The 20,434-nt window shown below is 43.0% G+C and overlaps 1 protein-coding gene across 1 annotated transcript in view; it reads left to right on the plus strand.

Moving 5' to 3' along the window:
• Positions 1 to 3,101: 3,101 nt before the first annotated feature.
• LOC134395997 (killer cell lectin-like receptor subfamily F member 1) overlaps positions 3,102 to 20,434 on the plus strand; it is an 86,754-nt gene continuing 69,421 nt past the window's right edge. The window contains exons 1-4 of the mRNA XM_063122307.1: positions 3,102 to 3,186; positions 4,448 to 4,528; positions 5,524 to 5,673; positions 12,595 to 12,749. Coding sequence (XP_062978377.1) covers positions 3,102 to 3,186; positions 4,448 to 4,528; positions 5,524 to 5,673; positions 12,595 to 12,749 — 471 coding nt within the window. The remainder of the gene's footprint in view (positions 3,187 to 4,447; positions 4,529 to 5,523; positions 5,674 to 12,594; positions 12,750 to 20,434) is intronic.

Raw genomic sequence — 20,434 nt, forward strand, 5'->3', positions numbered from 1 at the left:
TTCCTGCTGTGTGCAGGGGAGTTGTACTACAAAGCACCAACTAGAGGGCACTATCCCATTTAGGGCTATGGGCACCAAGGAAGGGAAGTTTTCCATTATAGACCATGTGGTTGACCCTCTCTGCCCATGTAATGCAGCCCATTACAATTGTGCAAGAAAAGCAGAAAGCAAAACCCCAGTAAGACAATGTGATTTCTCTTAATCTAGGGCTCAGGGCTCAGACACAGCAAAGCAGCTCCTGAGTGTAACTTCAGGGCTTTCTTCTGGTGCTGTTGGTGATATGGGCAGCGGGGACCTACTCAGAGATAAATACCACTTTGTTGAATGATGTTAACCCAATAGTAATTGTGTGAGCTTGCAGCCTAAAAGCATGTGTTATTACTCTAAATACATTCCTACACTCTCCCTTGCTAGTGTGCCATATTCAGTTTGCAATTCATTGGTAAATGTTTAAGGTACCATATATAGGGTGACCATATGGAAAGCAAGACAGGTTTCTAGTATCTTTGTATAGAAAAGAGAAATTCAGCAGGTGTCATTTGTATGCATGCAGCACTTGGTGAAATTTCATCTTCATCACAACAGTTAAAGCTGCAGGAGCCCTGCCTTCTTGACCAGATACAAAAAAGGGCAGGGTTCCAGCAGCTTTAACTGTTGTGATGAAGAGGGAATTTCAGCAGGTGCTGCACACATACAAATGACACCTGCTGAAATTCCCTTTTCTATACAACTGTTAAAAATACAAGAGCCCTGTCCTCCTTTTCATATGGTCACCCTAGCCCATACAACTCTTTGCTGGTCCAAGAAACACCATACACCAGCTTGATTGATAACTGGCAAATAGAGGGAGAAAACGTGGAGGCAGTGACAGACTTTGTATTTCTGGGCGCAAAGATTACTGCAGACGCTGACTGCAGCCAGGAAATCAGAAGACGTTTACTTCTTGGGAGGAGAGCAATGACAAATCTTGATAAAATAGTTAAGAGCAGAGACACCACACTGACAACAAAGGTCCGCATAGTTAAAGCAACGGTATTCCCCGTAGTAACCTATGGCTGCGAGAGCTGGACCATAAGGAAAGCTGAGCGAAGGAAGATAGATGCTTTTGAACTGTGGTGTTGGAGGAAAATGCTGAGAGTGCCTTGGACTGCAAGAAGATCAAACCAGTCCACACTCCAGGAAATAAAGCCAGACTGCTCACTTGAGGGAATGGTATTAAAGGCAAAACTGAAGTACTTTGGCCACATAATGAGAAGACAGGATACCCTGGAGAAGAGGCTGATGCTAGGGAAAGTGGAAGGCAAAAGGAAGAGGGGCCGACCAAGGGCAAGATGGATGGATGATATTCTGGAGGTGACAGACTTGACCTTGGGGGAGCTAGGGGTGGCAACGGCCGACAGAAAGCTCTGGCGTGGGCTGGTCCATGAAGTCACGAAGAGTCGGAAGCGACTGAACGAATAAACAACAACAAATTATTTTTAATTATGCATATAAATTAGCATATGCAAATGTGTGCAATTTTATGGGCCCGAACCCCAGATCTTTTAGGTACCTAGCACCACCCCCGATATCTGTGATAGATCAAATTGACGTGTGTTTATTAATAGTGGCTGAGAGATGCACAATTCTGCTCTAGCCAGCCTGACCAGGAGTATGTTTCATTGATTCGGAAGTGGTAGTGACACATCTGTGGCACTAATGAATTAGAAAATGGGTGAAGGCTGGGGAGGAAAGGAGAGAAGGTGAGACAGATGCAGTAGGAGAAATCCTAACAGCAGCCAAAAGTTGACCACTATGGGCCCAGCAGCAGCAGTAATGATGTGGGCAAAGCCATCAGTGGTGAATTGTGGAAAGACTTTTCCTTGAAAAAAAGAACTTTAAATACAGGATTCAATGGGGAGCAGACGAACTGCAGTACATTAGACGTTTCAGCTCTGACTCCTGGGGCTTGAATAGGGACATAGGTTTAAAAAATAAAAATAAATCACACTGCAGGCAGGTTCACATGACCATGGATGGAAAAATAAGCCATGGTGGCTTATTTTCCATTCCCACTCATGCCAATTGTGGGCTACCTAATTAGCATAATTACCTTTACTGGGTGTGAGTTGTTGTGATGTCCAAACAATCCACCCCGAAACCCCAGTCGCTCACCCTCGCCCGGTTCACACATCACGACAACCCATGCCCAGTGAGGGTAATTAGGTAACTTACAGTGGGTACATGCGGGATGGAAAATAAGCCACTGTGGCTTATTTTCCCTCCGAACGTGGTCTACACGCAACAAGAGAGAGGGCCTTCTCAGTGATGGCCCCTGACAATGTAATGAGCTCCCCACAGAGGTCCACTTGGCACCAACACGATCATCTTTTAAGGGCCAGGTTAAGACTGCCCTCTACTCCCAGGGACTTAATGGCAAATGATCTGGTATTTATGCCAGTCATCTAAACAGGTCTAGTATTTTTTTGAAACTTTTTTTAGCATTCTAAATTATTTTAAATTTTAGATATTTATTTTTTATGCTGCTTTTTATGCTGTATTTTATTGTCTTAGGATCGTTGTAAACTGCCCAGAGAGCTTCAGCTATTGGGCAGTATAGAAATAATAATAATAATAAAAATAATAATAATAATAATAATAATAATAATAATAATAATAATAATAAATCAGCTCATCCTTTCAAGGATGTCCATGTCATCATCCATCAACATTAATGGTGTATGGTCACCATTAAATTATCACTGCCATACATTTTCTGCATTTCAGTTCTTCTGTTCTCACTGTTTGGAATTCCAACCCACTCACTGCCACGGAACTCAGGAAACACTTCATTAATCTGATGAAGTGGACTCTAGTCCACAAAAGCTTATGCCATAATACCTTAGTTACTCTTTAAAGTGCCACAAGGCTCTTTGATCTTTGAGTAGGCCCTTTGAGGATTGTCCATTAAAATATTGGGCCTCTCTAGAGTCTTGGAGATAAAGCAGGTTCTGGGCGGGTTTAGCACTTTTTTTGCAATGTATTGTATCTGTCAGGTAGGTCCATACATCATTCGCTGGTTTCCCCTTGTCACAGAGAGTCTAATATTCACTGCTTCTAGCATGGCTGGAGAAATAGTTTACGCTGATCTCAACATCCCTTCTGAACCACCAATCTCAAGGCCTCTGGATCCATCTCAACAGCTCTGTAAGTGAGTGTTAATGTTGTCTGCTTGTTTGTTTTTAAAAGCTAGTTGTTGTCTTGCTGACAGTAAGTCAAAAAGCAGGTACTTAAATCCCCCATCAGTATGTCTGGTTGGGATTCTATCATTCTGTACTGGGGATTTTTTATAGTGTGTATGTGGCTTTGTTAGTACAAATGTATCGGAATTATCCTGGTATCTGGGAGAAATATATTCTGTACAGAAATAACCTGTGCTACCCCACCAGTGTATATTACTTTTGAGGGATAGATGTGTAGCATATGGGAATGTGTGCATGTGCGTGGAAATATTAACCTTATAGTTAGGTAGCTGGTATGAGGAATGAGTACCTTCCATAAATGTTATCATAGACTTGGAATAAAATGATGTCAGTTTCATACTTGGAAGAATACAACAAATGTACACATTGTATTGCAATGATCAGAGCTCTATAAATTATCGCTCTTTTTCTGTGGCAAAAAATAGGGTTTTTAAAACAATGATGCTAATGATTAATGATGATGAAAAGCAGTTACAATTCTAGGTGGGTTTTGATGAATTTCCTTCTAAGAATTCTGCAATTCGATACCCAATGCTCAAAATTTAGCCTCTTGATTCAGTAGCTATTTCTCTGGAAAATGTTGTGTTCGTTATTTTGGTTTGCAGAACACCATTTCATTTATTACATTTCTATACCACCTAATACTAAAAGGTCTCTTGGTGGTTTACAAAGATTCAAAACTTTAAAAAATACAATATTGTACATAATATAAAAACTGTATACATGCAAACATATAAACAGACTGCACACACACCCGCACACTCACACCCACACCCACACCCACACCTCGAAGCTATTTTAACAATCAACAATAAGCAGTTCAGAACCCATATTAAAAAAAAAACTTATTATATGTTGCCAAAGGCCAGAGAGTACTAAATTTTGCTGCCAGGAAATGGAACTTAAAAACACACACCTCAGTATGACTCAGTAATTAAGTATTTATTGGAATTTGAAAATATCAGGATTTGTGAATTACACTGCCAATATCTACCCTTAAATTTACCAAAGAGCAAAATCGACATATTGGTAAATGTGTAAGTGTGAATGTCTAATGCGAGTAACATTATGTAGACCAAAACCCCAAACCCTTAGCTTCTCATCACTGTAATGTTCCTCAACTTACAGTCAGTTGGAGAGAAGCAAACTTATGGCATTTCTTACACACATTCTTCCATTAATAAATTAGCCGTTACTCGTTATAGCTACTGCCCGGCGTTCTCGTTGGCTTGTGATCATTCTGTGCTTTGGGAATGTCATTCTTCTGGCAGCCGTAATAACCCTGGGTGAGTATCGTTGTATTGTATATAGTTATGTGTGCTTTTTGTGGGGTCCTATGAAAAATATGTGATGTATTTTTAAAAAACAAACCTATCCTACCTCTTTCTAATGCTTCTATTATGAAATGAAAACAGCTCTTGTAAGTATTTCTGTTAAATGTTTAAGATCTTTATCTTTCTTTTTCTTCTATTTTTTAAAAAGGAAACCCTTGTTTTAAAAAGTATCTGTTGTTTATGAGAGCGTTCGTGTCTTTTTTGCAGTTGTTTGTTTTGTAATAAATATTGTAACGATACATTTTTATGCTCGTTTACTCAGAATGAAGTCCTGCTATTTTCAGTGGGAATTAGGTGCAGATAAATGTTCCCAGGATTGCAGCCTTTAGACATTATTTTCTTCATTTTAAGAGTAGTTTCATCTAAACTGACATATTTTGGCTGGGGTCGTAAGTTCTTCTGAGCAGAACTCCACTCATGGGATGCTCCTGTTGGTGGAGGCAATTTTCCCTTCTCCCTCCAGCCCCATGTACCCCACACAAATCTGCTTAGGGGATCCTCTGAAACTTATTATTATTATTATTATTATTATTATTATTATTATTATTATTATTATTATTTCCACTAAGTCAGGAATGTCATGGTGCAGGTAGGCTTGCCTATTTTTATTTCATTGTGGCAGGGATGGGTTGCAGGCCAAATTCAGTCTGCTAGGCCTCCCCATCCAGCCCAAAAAGGCCTCCTCTGAGGCCGCTCCCATCAAACACACATACAGGTTCCCATCTGCGAATTCTGTCTAGTGCCACTTCTCTCATCACTGCATGACGATCTGCCAATATTCTCTCATGATTAAAGATACAGGAGTTTTGTCCTCTTGTGCAGCTCTTCTTCCCTATCTTATTAACATCCATCTTTTCCCCTCCCCCATTCTTTGCATCCATATTTTGAACTTTAACCTTATGCCTATTTATTTAAATGTCTGAATTTTCATTTTGGGTCTTTGGAAGCTTTGCAGTTGAAGGCTGAGAAAACAAAACCTGGGAGTGAAGCTGGCAGATCTATTGGCCCATGCTCAACGAACTGCAGTGCTGCTTTAGAAAATTTTCGGTCTCATCTAAGAAATGGACTCTGCAGCCAAAACCAGAGCAGCTCCTCAGGTAAAGCCAATGTTTTGTAGCGTTATTCTGGTGCCCCTTAATCAACAGTTCTTGCCAAGGATATATAGCAGCTGTGTGCTTGTCTTTGCTCCTTTACTGGACATTAATCTGTGCTGTTTGGGGTATTTTTGCAGTTTTCAAAAACAAGTAGCTTTATTCCTGCAGTAACTTTGCAGTAAAAGAACTTCAGACAATTCACTCAGATATCCATTTCCAGACCTCAGTATGTTCCATGTTGAGCTTTGCCCTCTAGAGGGCTCCACTTTGCCTCTCTCTGTGTTAGCGCAGACCGGACCATTACCTAATGCAGGCGTGGGGGAACTATGGACCTCCAGTTGTTATTGGACTACAAGTCCCATCAGCCCTGATCACTTGCAATGCTGGCTGGGGCTGATGGGAGCCTTAGGTCCCCACTCCTGACCTAAAGGCCAGTCTAGGCATGGTGTGAATGATCCATGGTCTGATTTCTCAGTATCTTTTTTAGACTTAAAAGCAGTGGGGCAGTGTGTGTGTGTGTGTGTGTGTGTGTGTGTGTGTGTTGGAATTGGGCCACACTGCTGGGGTGGGGGTGGTAAATCCTTTTCACTTAGCCATTTAGCTGATGTAAAATTCTCCCCCACTCCCCTACTGAAGCTACTAATAGCCACATAGAGGCTCCTCCATTGTGTCTAACGCTCCCCCTTTCCACAGGTAATAGGAGCTTCAGCATAGAGGAGGGAGTGATTTAAATTGGGGTAACAGTGAGGGGGTCTTAACTGTCTCGCAGTGCTATGGCCCCAATCCAACTTGTATGCCCCACATGGCAGGCCCTACTACAAGGCAGAGTGAGGCGGCTGCCTCAGGTTGCAGGTGCTCGAGGGCGTGTGTGTTGTAAACTGCAGTCTGCCTGGCCATTCCCATGGCTGGAGAACAGAGCTGGGTGTGCTTTGTGGCCTGCCCTGCACACGCTACGCTAACCTGCTATCCATAGGTTAGTGGAGGATGCTATCCCATTGCCAGTGCTGAATTAAGATTCAACTACTAGTTCATTTGGCTTCTGGACATGGAATATGGGAAGCCCCATTTTGTCCTTTGTCTGAAGCACCCAAACGCCTTGCACTGGCCCTAATGCTGTAGCTGCTTTTAAGTTTGTTTGTTTTTTAAGGTATTGAGAGATCTGATCACAGATTTGCCTTGTCACATGTAGCTTGGCCATGTGGAAGGCAGATTACATGCATCAAGTCCAGACATACTAAAAATCCCGTTGCTAAATCCCAACAAGTAGGATATAGAGGTAATGAGAAGCAATGGTTCAACCAAAAATTCATGAAATTGACCCAGTAATTCAAAGAGAATTCATTAAATGCCCCCCTCACTCCAGCTGATGGAGGTTAAGGCACGCTATAGGTCCCATCATAGTGTGAAAGCAGATTGCCCAGCCAGCTGTCTCAAGGCAGAGGACATAGTACACTTCCTAGCAGAATGCCCATTGTTCACAGAGAATAGGAAGCAACACCTTGAGCCCTTAATAGTTGGGTTCAAGGATAACTCCTCTGCAGAGTGGTAAAGCGGCAGTTACAGCAGCTGAAACTCCCCCACGGCCTGAGTTCGATCCCAGCGGAAGCTGGTTTCACAGGCAGCTGGCTTGGGTCGACTCAGCCTTCCATCCTTCTGAGGTCAGTAAAATAAGTACCCAGTTAGCTGGGGGAAAGGTAATAACGGCTGGGAAGGCAACGGCAAACCACCCCGCTATAAGGCCTGCCAAGAAAATGTCAACGAAAGCTGGCGTTCCTCCAAGAGTCAGTAATGTCTCAGTGCTTGCACAAGAGGTTCCTTTCCTTTCCTAAGCATAACCCTATCACTATTAGCTGGTATAGATTATTATACATCACCATTCCAGACTGTGGAATGGCCTGCCGGAAGAGACACATCAACATAATAGTCTATTAGCATTTAAGAAAGCAATTAAGACTGATCTCTTCTGGCAGGCCTAACCAGTGGAATTTTAGGATGTTTTTAGAATGTTTTTAGGATGTTTTAATTATGTATATTATGTTTTAATTCAGTTTTATGTATTTTTAAATTTGCTGCTGTTCCCCGCCTCGATCAGAATGGAGAGGCGGGTAAGAAATAAAATAATAATAATAATTATTATTATTATTATTATTATTATTATTAATTATTATTATTTAGGACTGCCAAATTTGTCAAACATGCTCTGGAGAAACAAAAGTCACTGGCTTCCACAAAAGTCTAAACTTGTCAACATAATATAACATGTTAGCAAATATTGTTCAAGGTTTATAAAATGTTTTAACTTGTTCTTGTTAGCCACCTGACTAACACTTCGTTTTTTGGTATTTCCTCTGTCTGAGAGGAGTATTTTATTATGTTTTTGCAAGTGTATGGCGTGACTGGTTAATAAGCAATAAGTTGTTGTTGTTGTTGTTGTAAATGCCCCCCCCCCCCACACATATAAACACACTTTGTTTCCCTGATTTATCAGCACATTTACTTAGGAGTATGTTACACTGAACTCAGTGGGGCTTACTTTTGATTAAACATGCATAAGATTGTATTGTTAGCCTCTTAGTAAATTAGAGAATGGGTGTGTGTTTTTAAAGAAGTTCCTCGCACCTTCATGGTTAGGAATCCACATGTTCCTATGCCTTCACATGCTACAGTGGGGGCCGGAGAAGAGAAATTGAAAATGGCCACAGCCTTGTCCAGACATTGGCCTTCATTTATGATTGTACAGCAACCTTTCATGATTTGAGTTAATCATAATTGTATACTCTATAACTTTGATCTGGGTATTGGATTGATGAGAAGAGGTGTTAAAATACTAAGTGCAAAAAATGTTTTGGCAATATTTTCTTCTTATTATTTATTTATTATTTATTAGTACATTTAAATCCCATTTTTTTCCAACTTAATGAATCCAACATACATACTCCTCTTCTCAGTTTTATCCTCACAAATACAACCCTGTGAGTAGGTTGGGCTGAGAGTCTGTGACTGGCCCAAAGTCACCCAGTGAGCTTCATGGCTGAGTGGGGACTAGAACCCGGATCTCCTGACTCCCAGGCCAACATTCTGGCCACTACACAATACCGGCTCTTATTAATAGCACCTCAGTGATGGCCTCAATCAAAATGTTGCTGGAGACCAGTATTGTAGAGCCTCAAATTACTGTCATCTGAGCTAGTTAAAAGCTGAAGAACAATGATATACATTTATTTATTTATTTATTTATTTATTTATTTATTCAGTCACTCATCAATACATATGCATTCAATACATGCAGATGTAAACAAACATGTTCTTCTGGGAGGTGTTGTTTCATACTACAAAAGTATGAAACAACAGTAGTAGCAGCATATGTTGTTCATGGATCTTATATAGTGCAACACAGGCCTTAGCTAGACCAGGCTTTATCACGGGGCGAACCCCAGGATCGTCCCTATGCGTCCACATGATGCACAGGGCATCCCGGGATCAAGGAGGGCCCAAAGAGCACTCCCCTTTGGACCCAGTTTTTACACAGTCCCAGGCTGAGCCTGAGACCGTGGAATGTGTGGCCTGTTGCCGCGGTTACTCAAGCAGAGCCAGGAGCCACTGCGCCCATCAGGGGTAGGGTGGGGGGAGCTTGCAATCTACAACAATTCCAAGATCCTTCTCGCTTGTAGTATTGCTGAGCCAAGTATCCCCCATCTTGTAACTGTTCATTCAGTTTATTTTTCCTAGATGTAGAACTTGGCATTTATCACTATTAAATTTCATTCTGTTGTTTTCAGCCCAGCCTATCAAAATCACTTTGAAGTAGTTTCTGTCTTCCAGGGTATTAGCTATCCCACCCAATTTTGTGTCATCTGCAAATTTGATAAGCATTCCCTGCACCTCCTCATCCAAATCATTAATAAAAATGTTGAAGCGCACTTTTGAGAGCTTCAGTTTTGGCTCAGCAAGCATCCAACGATGTGTCCTCATCTGTAGCCTCCACTGTGCGCAAAAGTGGAGGCTATGGAAATAATGCAATTTCCCCCACTGCGTAAATGGGGCCTTTACAGCTGCCATTTACGCAACAGGGAAATGCGCAATTTCTAGAGTCACCATTGTTGCACACAATGGAGGCTACAGAAATTATGCATTTCCCCATTGGCACCTTTACTCTTGCCTTTGTGGCCACCATTTACGCAGTGGGGAAAAATATGTAATTTCCGGAGCCTCCATTGTCATGCACAATGGAGGCTCTGGATGAGGGTGGACAGCTACCAGGTGCTCATTGGCTGGACAGGTACCAGGTGCAAATGCACCACTGGGTCGGGAGGGCGGATATGGGGGAATCCATTGGAGTCCTGGACCCAGTCAGGCCCCTGCAGCATCCCTATCCCCAACATTAGTTTTTATAGAGCTGGGCAAAACCAGCTTGCAATCAAAATGTTCCAGTACAGCAGCTGTAGCACCAGCAAACCCCATTAAAATGTTTTTAACTGATTACTGGAAAGTCTTCCAGCAAGAACGCAGGTCTTGACTGGTATCACAAAAAGCAGTGGTGTGGTGTTCTTCCCTGGATCTCTCCAAACAGGGCCAGATCTACACTACTGCTTTAAAGTGTTTTATAACAGTTATAAAGCGCTTTAACTGCTTTAAAGCGCTATAAAACTGTTATAAAGCGCTTTAAAGCAATAGTGTAGATCCGGCCAAAGACTCTCTCTCTCTCTTCTTTTTCTTTCTTTTTCTCAACTCCATCTCTTTGGCACTAAAACTTAGCAAATTCTTCTCCAGAAATTACTAGACTGAGATTTGTCATTGGTTACATGACATATCCTCTTATTACATACAGCCCTGGTAAGGATAAAAGTCAAAATGTTTATATATGAAGAGTCTTCCTGTCTGTACCCCTGTTTGAAATGGCGTCATCTTAGCGGGTCTCGACATTAGGAAAAAAACCTGCATTATCACCATGTCTCAGTTCCTTTTCGTGATCAAAACTGGCTCCTTCAGAAGCGACCATGTGATTTTGAACTGAAAAGGGAATGCTATTGCTGCCTATTCCTTTAAATAAAACAGCACCATCTAGTGGTGGAATAATCCCAACATAAACACAATAATCCCAACATAAACACATTTTTAAAACACAGGATTACGTGAGGAAATTGTGGGAGGTGTCCTGGCTGTTTACAATGTCATGTAATTGATCCACAAACTTACATGAGTGGCCAGACAAGAGTGTGCTATATAAATCACTTGTTTAGAGACCTGTTAAATCTAAAGCTTGAGTTGTGTAAACTAGCTCCAGAGCATGAAGACAGTGCTAGCCAAAGTTATATAAGCAACATTTACTTCCTCTCCAGTTACACGTTAGGAAAAATACATTTCCCCACAATCTTTTAGAGTAGTGTCTTCCTTCAGAATCCGTGAGATAGAACTAGAAGACATGCAAGTTTTCTCCAACAGTTACATACATCAGCAGTTGATGACAGTGCAGGCACAAAGCACTGTATCGCTGGACTACGTTACTGTTGATAGAGAACATAAGTGCAAATGTACCCTATGGCCCAGGGGGAGAACTAGTGGCTTGCTGTTGTAGATACCGAAGTCCTTCACAAGAGCTGCCAAGCTTGCAGACTTTCAGTAGGGGGTGTGAGAGTGCCATCTGTGCTTCTCTTTGTCTTCTGTTCCAACACTCAACTTTAGAAGCATCAGTTAGTACTTCTAACGTACTAATGATACTTCTAAAGAACTCATTAGTACTTCCTTCCACCTACCATGCACAGCTTCCAAGCCTCTTGCACAAACCACTGAAAAATCTCACAGAAATTTAACTCCAGCCATTTCAAGTATGCAGCAGAATGAGGAAGGAACTTCCAACAGATGAGAGCAGTTGACTGCCCTTCCAGTCACTGGAGCTCTGTCACGAGGGACTGATTTACAATAATTAGCATTGCATCTAGGGAACTAGGCTTGAGATCCAGTGACTGTTATGGCTTTTTCAACTTGTTTTCTTTGGCTTCAGGGCAGTGTGCATCTAAAATGCATTAGCTGCACAGAAACCATTTGGGAAGCACCGAGAGTAATCACCTTCTTAAGATTTGCTGGATTCTCCCAATTGGGTGATTATTTGTATATATTGTATTCAGTACATGCAACTGCTCCAGTGGTGCAAACCGTCCTTGGGAAGTGGCGATTTGCATCATGCATCCATGCGCCTTTCCTTCTGAAACTCCTACCCAAGAGGTCTTCTCTCTCTCAATCCAACCCCCGCCACCCCAAATTGGGATTCCAGATGCTTGCTTACAAAGATAAATATAGGCCACTCTGGATTCCAGAAACCCAATGGTTGCCAAATCCACTTTTCCCACCACAAGTCACTCCTTCCTGAGAACACTTTGCTGTGTCAGGTTAATGTTACATGTAGATATATTGCAATATGTAGTTTGGCCCAAAGATGTCTTTCAGTTAGTTTAAGATGATGTCCTCATTTTCTGTGACTAATTCAGGCAGCCCAGTGCTATCCCCTCTCCCCTCCCTCCGTCTCCAAGAGTGCTTCTAGACAAGGCCTTTATTGCACAATCAGCCCGCCTCTTTGACGGTCCAGATGTTGTCATCTTCTGCTTGTATCCCCACAGCCTCTTCTGTATTTTTTTCTCTCTGCAGAAATTCTGTAAAGGGGGGGGGGGGAGAAGAGGGAATAGCTGTACAATGTCTTCGAATTGGTACTACTAGGAATCCTCCATCAGTCACCAGCTTTCAATGGACTGCAAATGTTTAGCTTGCTGAAACTGGCTGCAGTACAGTAGAAAACAGTTTGCTGGACAACTTTGGGTAGCAAGTCAGTGGATCCCTGCATTTGCCGAGTTATATAAAAAATTCCACATTAGAAATGGAGGCCTGGCCAGATATACTAATTAGATGTGTGTCCCTCCTTTCCCTTCCCAGTGAATTCCACTTGCAAATTCTGCCCTGAACACTGGCGCCTCCACAGGGACAAGTGCTACTGGCCATCAGCAGATATTAAGTCCTGGCATGAGAGCCAAGATTATTGCTCAGCAAGGCATTCTCACTTGGTGGTGATCCAAGACAAGGAGGAGAAGGTAAAGGAAACAATTACACATTGATACAATGCATTTCATAGAAAGCATATGCAGATTCTGAAGTAAGGCTTGAGTTTGAGGTTGAGTCCAAGTAAAACTAGGTAGGAGTGAAATCTTAAATCAACGGCATGATGGTTGGTGAACGGAGGATCATGTAGGGCTAGGGCCCAGCTCTGTGCTCCATCCCATTCCCCAACTATGTTAAATTCATCAGTGTTTCCATAATTCCACAAACACCCAGTAGAACAGAGTTTCAGAACTTAATTAGAACCAAGGCAAGGTTTTGTCTAGTCACTGCCTGGTCCCGCAACTAACAAACAGAATGGAAAATGCAACTAAACTAGAGCAAGTGCTTTGATCCTAAGAGCAGCCATACTGAAATTACTAAACTGTATATTTAGGGAATGTTCCCAAGTGCCCACAACAGATGTTCCTCGTGAGATAACAAGGGTATATACTAGCTTGGTAGTCAAGAACTCGCTCACTAGCAAAAAGTGACATGGATTTGTGCGCAGATGGGTGAGTGGGTTGGTGGAGGAAAGATAGGCTCCGCTGTCCTTCCCTCTGTGCCCAGTTTACAGAGCAAATGACTTCCCAGAGGGGAGAAGCCTCCTCCTCTGCATCCAGCATCTTTATTCATTTATTACATTTATATACCACCCCACAGCTGAAGCTCTCTGGGTGGTTTACAAATGCAGGGGGTGGGGCTGCTGCTGGGGGCAGGCAGGTGTCTCTCTCCTGCCTGCCCCCAGCAAGCTAGTATTTTTTATTTATTTATTGGTGGGCCAGTAACCTTTGTGTGCTTATTTACAAAGTTGGAATAGGCAGGGGATTCGATGGGTAAGTGGAATTCCATCCAATGAATAAGACTACAAACTCCGGTTGGTCGCCCAGCTACGCCCCTATCTAGACAGGGATAACCTGGCTTCAGTTGTCCATGCTCTGGTAACCTCCAAGTTAGATTACTGCAATGCGCTCTACGTAGGGCTGCCTTTGAAGACGGTTTGGAAGCTGCAGCTCGTGCAAAATGCAGCGGCCAGATTGATTTCGGGAACCAGAAGGTTTGACCATATAACACCTGCTCTGGTCCGCTTGCACTGGCTGCCTGTATGTTTCCAAGCCCAATTCAAGGTGCTGGTTTTGACCTATAAAGCCTTACACAGCTTGGGGCCACAATGCCTGATGGAACGCCTCTCCCGACGTGAATATACCCGGTCACTATGTTCAACATCTAAGGTCCTCCTCCGGGTGTCTACTCCGAGAGAGGCTCGGAGTGTGGCAACAAGGGATAGGGCCTTTTCAGTGGTGGCCCCCAGACTGTGGAAAGATCTCCCTGATGAGGCTCGCCTGGCACCAACACTGCTATCTTTCCGGCGCCAGGTTAAGACTTTCCTCTTTGCCCAGGCATATGGCGGCACATCCCAGCAGATCTCATGATAGCAGATCTAATTACCCACATGTTTAGTTTTTAATCGGTTTTTAATGCTTTATGTGTGTATGTTCTGTGTTTTAGAGTTTTAAATTTTGTATACTTGTTTTTACCTCAATTTTAGAATTTCTGTAAACCACCCAGAGAGCCCTGGCTATGGGAGCGGTATATAAGTGAAATAAATAAATAAATATAAATATAAATATAAATAAATAGATTTGGAATCCATAGGTGAGGCTCAAAAGATTTCTGGCTCACCCAGCACTTGGGGCTCCAGCTTGGGTGCTGGTTGGGGTGGCATTTAGCTACATCCCAACCCCAGAGCCAAAGCTCTGCTGTGTGGAGTGTTGATGCAGAAATAAACACTCATTCAGATACAAGAAACCCAAGTTGCGGCCACTGTGGTTGGTCCGGATATGCAGCTCTGATTGGATTAAAACAGGTGCTGGAGATTAAAGGAATTGGGCAGAAGTGATTGGTGTGTAGATGGAGTGACACTGGATTATACTGAATGTACGGATAAGCAAGACACAGCTCTAATGTTCAGAAGCCCAAAGCTTTCCTGAAATTGGTAGGAAAATGCATATAACAAAGGAATAATCATGCCCCCAAATACTTTCTCTTTGATACAGGAATTCATTCAAAATATTACAGTGCCAGGACAAAGGTACTGGATTGGACTCTCCTTATCATCATCTCCAGAGAACAAATGGGTGTGGATTACAGGCTTGCAGATTGATCCAAATTTGTGAGTTTCTCTTTTATAGAACCCTTCATTTTCTGGATGATGGAGAAAAGTATGGAAATTGTAGAGCTCAATATAACTAGACTTAGCCACAAAGATAGTGGTTAAGCCCTAGTTGAAAAAAAATCAAAATAAGATGCTGATTTTGGATAAATATTACCCAGTATCTAATGTCCTATATTTGAGCAAGAAGCTCAACTCCAGCTGGTCTTGGATGACACGGATTACCTGGATCCATTCCAATCCATCTTCAGGCCTGGTTTGGTGACATAAACAGCCTGGTGGATGCTTTACGTTGAGGAATGGACAGGAGGCGTGCAACTCTGTTCTGTCAGACCTCTCAGTAGCCTTCAATACCATTGACGGTGGTCTCCTTCTGAATGGCTACCTGGGGTACAAATGGGGATGGGGGGCACAATATTACAATGGCGTGTCATTTCTGGAGGGACATATCCAGAAGATGGTGCTCTTGTTTTGGGGTGCCTCAGGCCTATCTTGCTCCCATGCTTTTTAACATCTACATGAAGCCACTGGAAGAAGTCATTTGGAGGTTTTGGCTAAGGTGTTATCAGTATCTGACCACCTCGTTTCCTCCATCTAGTCCCAGGGAGGCTGCAAAACCCCTTGAAGAGGCATCTGGTGGCAGTTTTGGAATGGAGTAGGGCAAATCCAGCTGAGATAAGCTGAGGCTAAATCCAGATAAGATGGAAGAGCTTTGGACGGGGGAATCTGACAGTCTCGGTAGAGGCATGAGACTGACTGCATTCCCCCTGAAGGACCAAGTGTGCGGCTGGGCATTCTCCTGGAATCGGCACTATCCATGGAAACACAGCTTTGGCTGATTCACTAGCTGCACCCCTATCTGGAGAAAACAGACCTTGCTACAGTTATCCGTGCCCTGGCCACATCCAGACGAGACTACTATCATGTGCTCTACATGAGGCTGCCTTTAAAGACAGTTGGGAAGCTTGAGCTGGTGCAGAATGCTGCCTGTGTGCCTCCAGGGGGCAGGCAAACAGAGCATAGAACACCTATTCTGTACCAGCTGCAGTGGTTGTGCATGGTTTCCAGGCCCCTTTTGAAGAACTGGTGTTCATCTTTAAAGCCCTAAATGACTTGGGACTAGGTTGTTTGAAGAATAGCCTTTACCTATATGAACCTGTCCAATCCCTAAGACTGGCCATTGAGGCCCTGTTCAAGTGCCCAATTTAAAGCCTGTTGGATTGGTGGAACAACGGACAGGGCCTTTTTGTGTTGGCCCAGCTGTGTCAAATGCTAGGGGATGTTTTTAAATGGGCTATGAAGAACTGGATGTTCCAGTCTACTTTTAAAAAAACAGATGCCTATTCCTGTTTTATAAATGGGGGAGGTTTTATGGTTATTAAATGTTGTGTACTAGGGGTGTGCTCTCTGCCTCAGCATTATCTGGTAACCACAAACATCCGCGGCACATTCAATCTTCCAGAGCAGAGATTAGTCACTCCCAAACCCATTGATTAATATCAGAGCAGAGACATGCCCAATCGGAACTTCTAAAGTCTCCAAAATTATCAGACTGTTTTTCTGGTATCAATGCTGTGTGTGTATGTGTGTGTGTGAGAGAGAAAGAGAAAGAGAGAGAGAGAGAGAGAGAGAGAGAGAGAGAGAGAGACTGAGACTCCATATTTGGAAGGTGCTGAGTGGGGTGATGGGTAACTTTGATATTGACATCTGTGGCTAACCAATTAGGAATTGCCACAGCGCTGTCATGTTCTCCAATGACAGTGTTCGAGGGAGTGGGAAACACTAACTGGCTGCTGGTTCTGGCCGTGAGGGTGGAGGGAGCGTGTTTCTGCTGACTCATAAAAATCAATCATCCACAATGTGAAATTGGTGCTGGGCTGGTTGGCATCGTGAGTAAGCTTCTACATCTGAGTCAGGCAAACTCTTTATTTCAGTTAAACTATTACTCCTATTGGCTGGCTGGGCTTCCAGTGCAAAAGGGGGGGGGTCCATCCAATAGATCTGGAGGGTACTAAGTTGGAGAGGGCTGGAGTAGAAACTTCCACCAGCAGCAGTGGAGCTCTGCTTTAGCAAACTAAGGATAAAAGCTCCCTCCATAAATGCATAGGGGTGGATTAACGTGTGTGTGTGTGTGTGTGTGTGTGTGTGTGTGTGTGTATGTGTGTATGCGTGTGCAAGTGGGATAATAGTTTGAGGGGGGGAATTTAAAAATTCCTAAAAAATCAAAGCATGAATGGATCTGCTACTAACTTGGCATGCCTAAAGCCCCATGTAAGAGCTATCATCATGACAAGTTTCCTCTCTATTTTTAGAAATAGCATTTTTAAAAAATAATTTTTAAAACCATGATTTTAAAAAAAAATTCCTAGGCTTGAAGAGCTATCACCATGCCAAGATTCATCTCTTTATCTTTAAAAATGAGGGAGCTGTAAGCATTTGATTAATTTCCATTGACAAGTGCTTCTCTGAAAACGGGCAGTTCTCCAATGAAGCAAAGTTAGGGGAGCCGCTCCAAAATCAGGTCAGAGAACCGCCTCAACGGAGCTCTGGCCCGAATTTTGAGGCAGAGAAGACCCACTTTGCACTCCTATCGTGTACTGTTCTTTTAGTTAATTGCATTTAATATTTTGTTTTTAAAGTTTACCGTATAAATCTCCTTGAAGAGATTAAACTATGGAATTTGCTACCACAAGAATTTGCTATCAACAGCTCTAAAGGGGAATTAGAGAACTTCATGAAGGATGAAGCCATGAATGGCAACTAGACCTCATGGCTGTGTGCTACCTCCAGTATCAGTGGCAGTGTCCTTCCCAATATCAGTGGCAGTGGGGCATGAGCAGGAGTGGTATTGCATTCATGTCCGGCTGTTGCACTAGATTCGGGTCAGGTCCAGGTTATTTGAAAGAACGTATTCTCCCTTATGAGCCTGCCCGTGCTTTGAGATCTTCTGGAGAAGCCCTTCTTTCAGTCCCACCTTCTTCACAGGCGCGCTTGGTGGGAACATGGGAGAGGGCCTTCTTGGTGGCTGCTCCGGTGCTCTGGAACTCTCTTCCCGGGGAAGCTAGGCTGGCTCCCTCCTTGATGGGCTTTCGGAAGCAGGCTAAAACTTTTTTGTTCCAGCAGGCCTTTGGAGAATAATCTGGCCCTCCATCTATGTTAATGTCTTATAATTTTGTTGTGTATTTTAAATGTTTATGGTTTTGTTTCACCCCCCCCCCCCATGTATATTTTAAACTTTGTAAGGCCGCCTTGAGACCCAGCATTGGGCAAAAGGCGGGATACAAATAATAATAATAATAATAATAATAATAATAATAATAATAATAATAATAGATAGGCCTTTAATCTGATCCAGCAGAGCTCTTCTGTTCATACGTACTTAAAAGGCTTAAGACACTCATGGAGTCCCCACCTTCACTGTCTCTCCTGGGACTCAGCAAACTACCTGCAGTGGCTGCTCCCAGGCTCTTGGTATCTCCTTCCTACCATCTCCTTCCTAGAGAAATGGGGAAATGTTGGTGCTCACAGTATCTACTTGTGCATTTTTGAACTATTAAATTTCCCATAAAGACCTTATTACAAAGTTTTGTACCATCATTGTTTTTTATGAACTGCCCAGAGAACTTCAGCTATCGGGTGGAATAGAAATGAAATGAAATAAATTATGAAAAAAAGAAGAGTTGTTGCACCCCCTCAGCTCTGATAAGCAGGTTTTCTCTTTCCTTTCACAGGTTTCAAGAGCCGAAGGGTGCTACAAGAAACTCCTGTGCGGCGATAAAGGATCCAATGAATACAATAACTGTTGACAAATGCAATACAGAACGTAGATGGGTTTGCCAGAAAGACACTACTTTTCTGTGATATTGTAGTTGATGTAGATGTTTTTTGTTATTTGTCACAAACACAAAATTAAAAATCCTTAACAACTATGTGTATGTAAGGTACTTATTTGTTTTCATCAAAATTCCTCGTTATGAAATTCAGAGCTCTAGGCTAGCAATCCTACACCCTTGCATTGGAGACTCTGGTATCAGAGGCTCAGATCTACCCAAAACCCTGCTAGATTTTTGCCAGCAGGGCAGAAGACAGGAGGCCAGTTCTGCTGATCCATTATCAACACACCAGTTTCTGGTAGTTTTCATCATCTCCACCAGGAGCACGTCTTCTGTAAAGCTAACAGGTCTTAGTTGTCCATTCAAGACGAAGCTATTTGGCATTACAACAGGGGATCCATTCTTCCTCCTCAGCTACTATGAGGATTGTAGCTAAGCTCAGAGGGAACAGGGGTGCCTGAGAGAGGTGGCAGATGACTTCAGCATCCCTGCTAATAAAGAAGTGCTGGTACTGTATCCCTATGAGCCGTGGGCCCACAACACCACTGACTGCCGGGAGTAGGAAGCAGGGTTCTTATTCCAATTTGTTGGGTCCCTCAGCTGCTCTCCTAATACGCAAGCAGCATATTATTTGGGTGTCATGGGTTTTCTAGAGGATTTCTGATCCAGTTGGAGGATCCATGCAAAGTCAGATAAACTTGTGTCACTGAAGGGCATAGAGCAGGCAGATCAAAACAAGACTCAAGAGGAGACTGATGTGGGTAGGGGTGGCAGGGCCCCTGCCTGCTAAGAATTCCACCACGGCACAGTACCAAAGAAGGCCTGGGTGAATTCAGATTGATCCACAATCTTTCCTTTGCCTCAGGCTCTACAGTGAATAGCAGCATATTGAGGAAGCTCAGTTCAACACAAGCTCAATCTCGGCAGCCATGATGGGCAAAAGCGACATCTAGTCAGCCTTCCAGCTGCTGCTGTGTATATGACTTTTTGCAACATCCTTCCAGTGAGTCTATTATTATCCCCAAACAATCTGACAGCCTGCATCCCTCCCAGAACACACACACACACACACACACACACACACACACACACACACACTATTGCAAACACAAACTTATATATGCACACCTAGGACACAATTGGCTGAAATAAACACTTACAATTAGCTGCCAGGCCAGGTCTGGGCCCGATTCAAAGTGCTGGTATTAACATTTAAAGCCCTAAATGGCTCAGGGCCAGGTTATTTGAAGGAACGCCTCCTCCCATATGAACGCCTCCTCCTGCCCAGACCTTAAGATCATCCTCAGGGGTCCTTCTCTGTGAGCCCCTGCCAAAGGAAGTGAGGCAGGTGGCTACCAGGAGGAGGGCCTTCTCTGCTGTGGCACCCCAGCTGTGGAATGAGCTCCCTAAGGAGGTTCACCTGGCACCTACACTATATTCTTTTAGATGCCAGGTGAAGACCTTTTTATTCTCTCAGTATTTCAACAGTCTATAAATTAATTTTAACTTTGCTGTTTTAAATTTGTATTTTAAATTTGTATTTCTGCACTGTTGCTGATTTTATCCTGGTTGTGCTTTTATATTGTATTTTATATTATGGTTTTATACTGTTGTTTTATACTTTGAATGGTTTTAATTTTTGTGAACTGCCCAGAGAACTTTGGCTATTGGGCGG

The sequence above is a fragment of the Elgaria multicarinata genome, chromosome 3 (genome assembly GCF_023053635.1).
Source record: "Elgaria multicarinata webbii isolate HBS135686 ecotype San Diego chromosome 3, rElgMul1.1.pri, whole genome shotgun sequence".
Classification (NCBI taxonomy): Eukaryota; Metazoa; Chordata; class Lepidosauria; order Squamata; family Anguidae; genus Elgaria; species Elgaria multicarinata.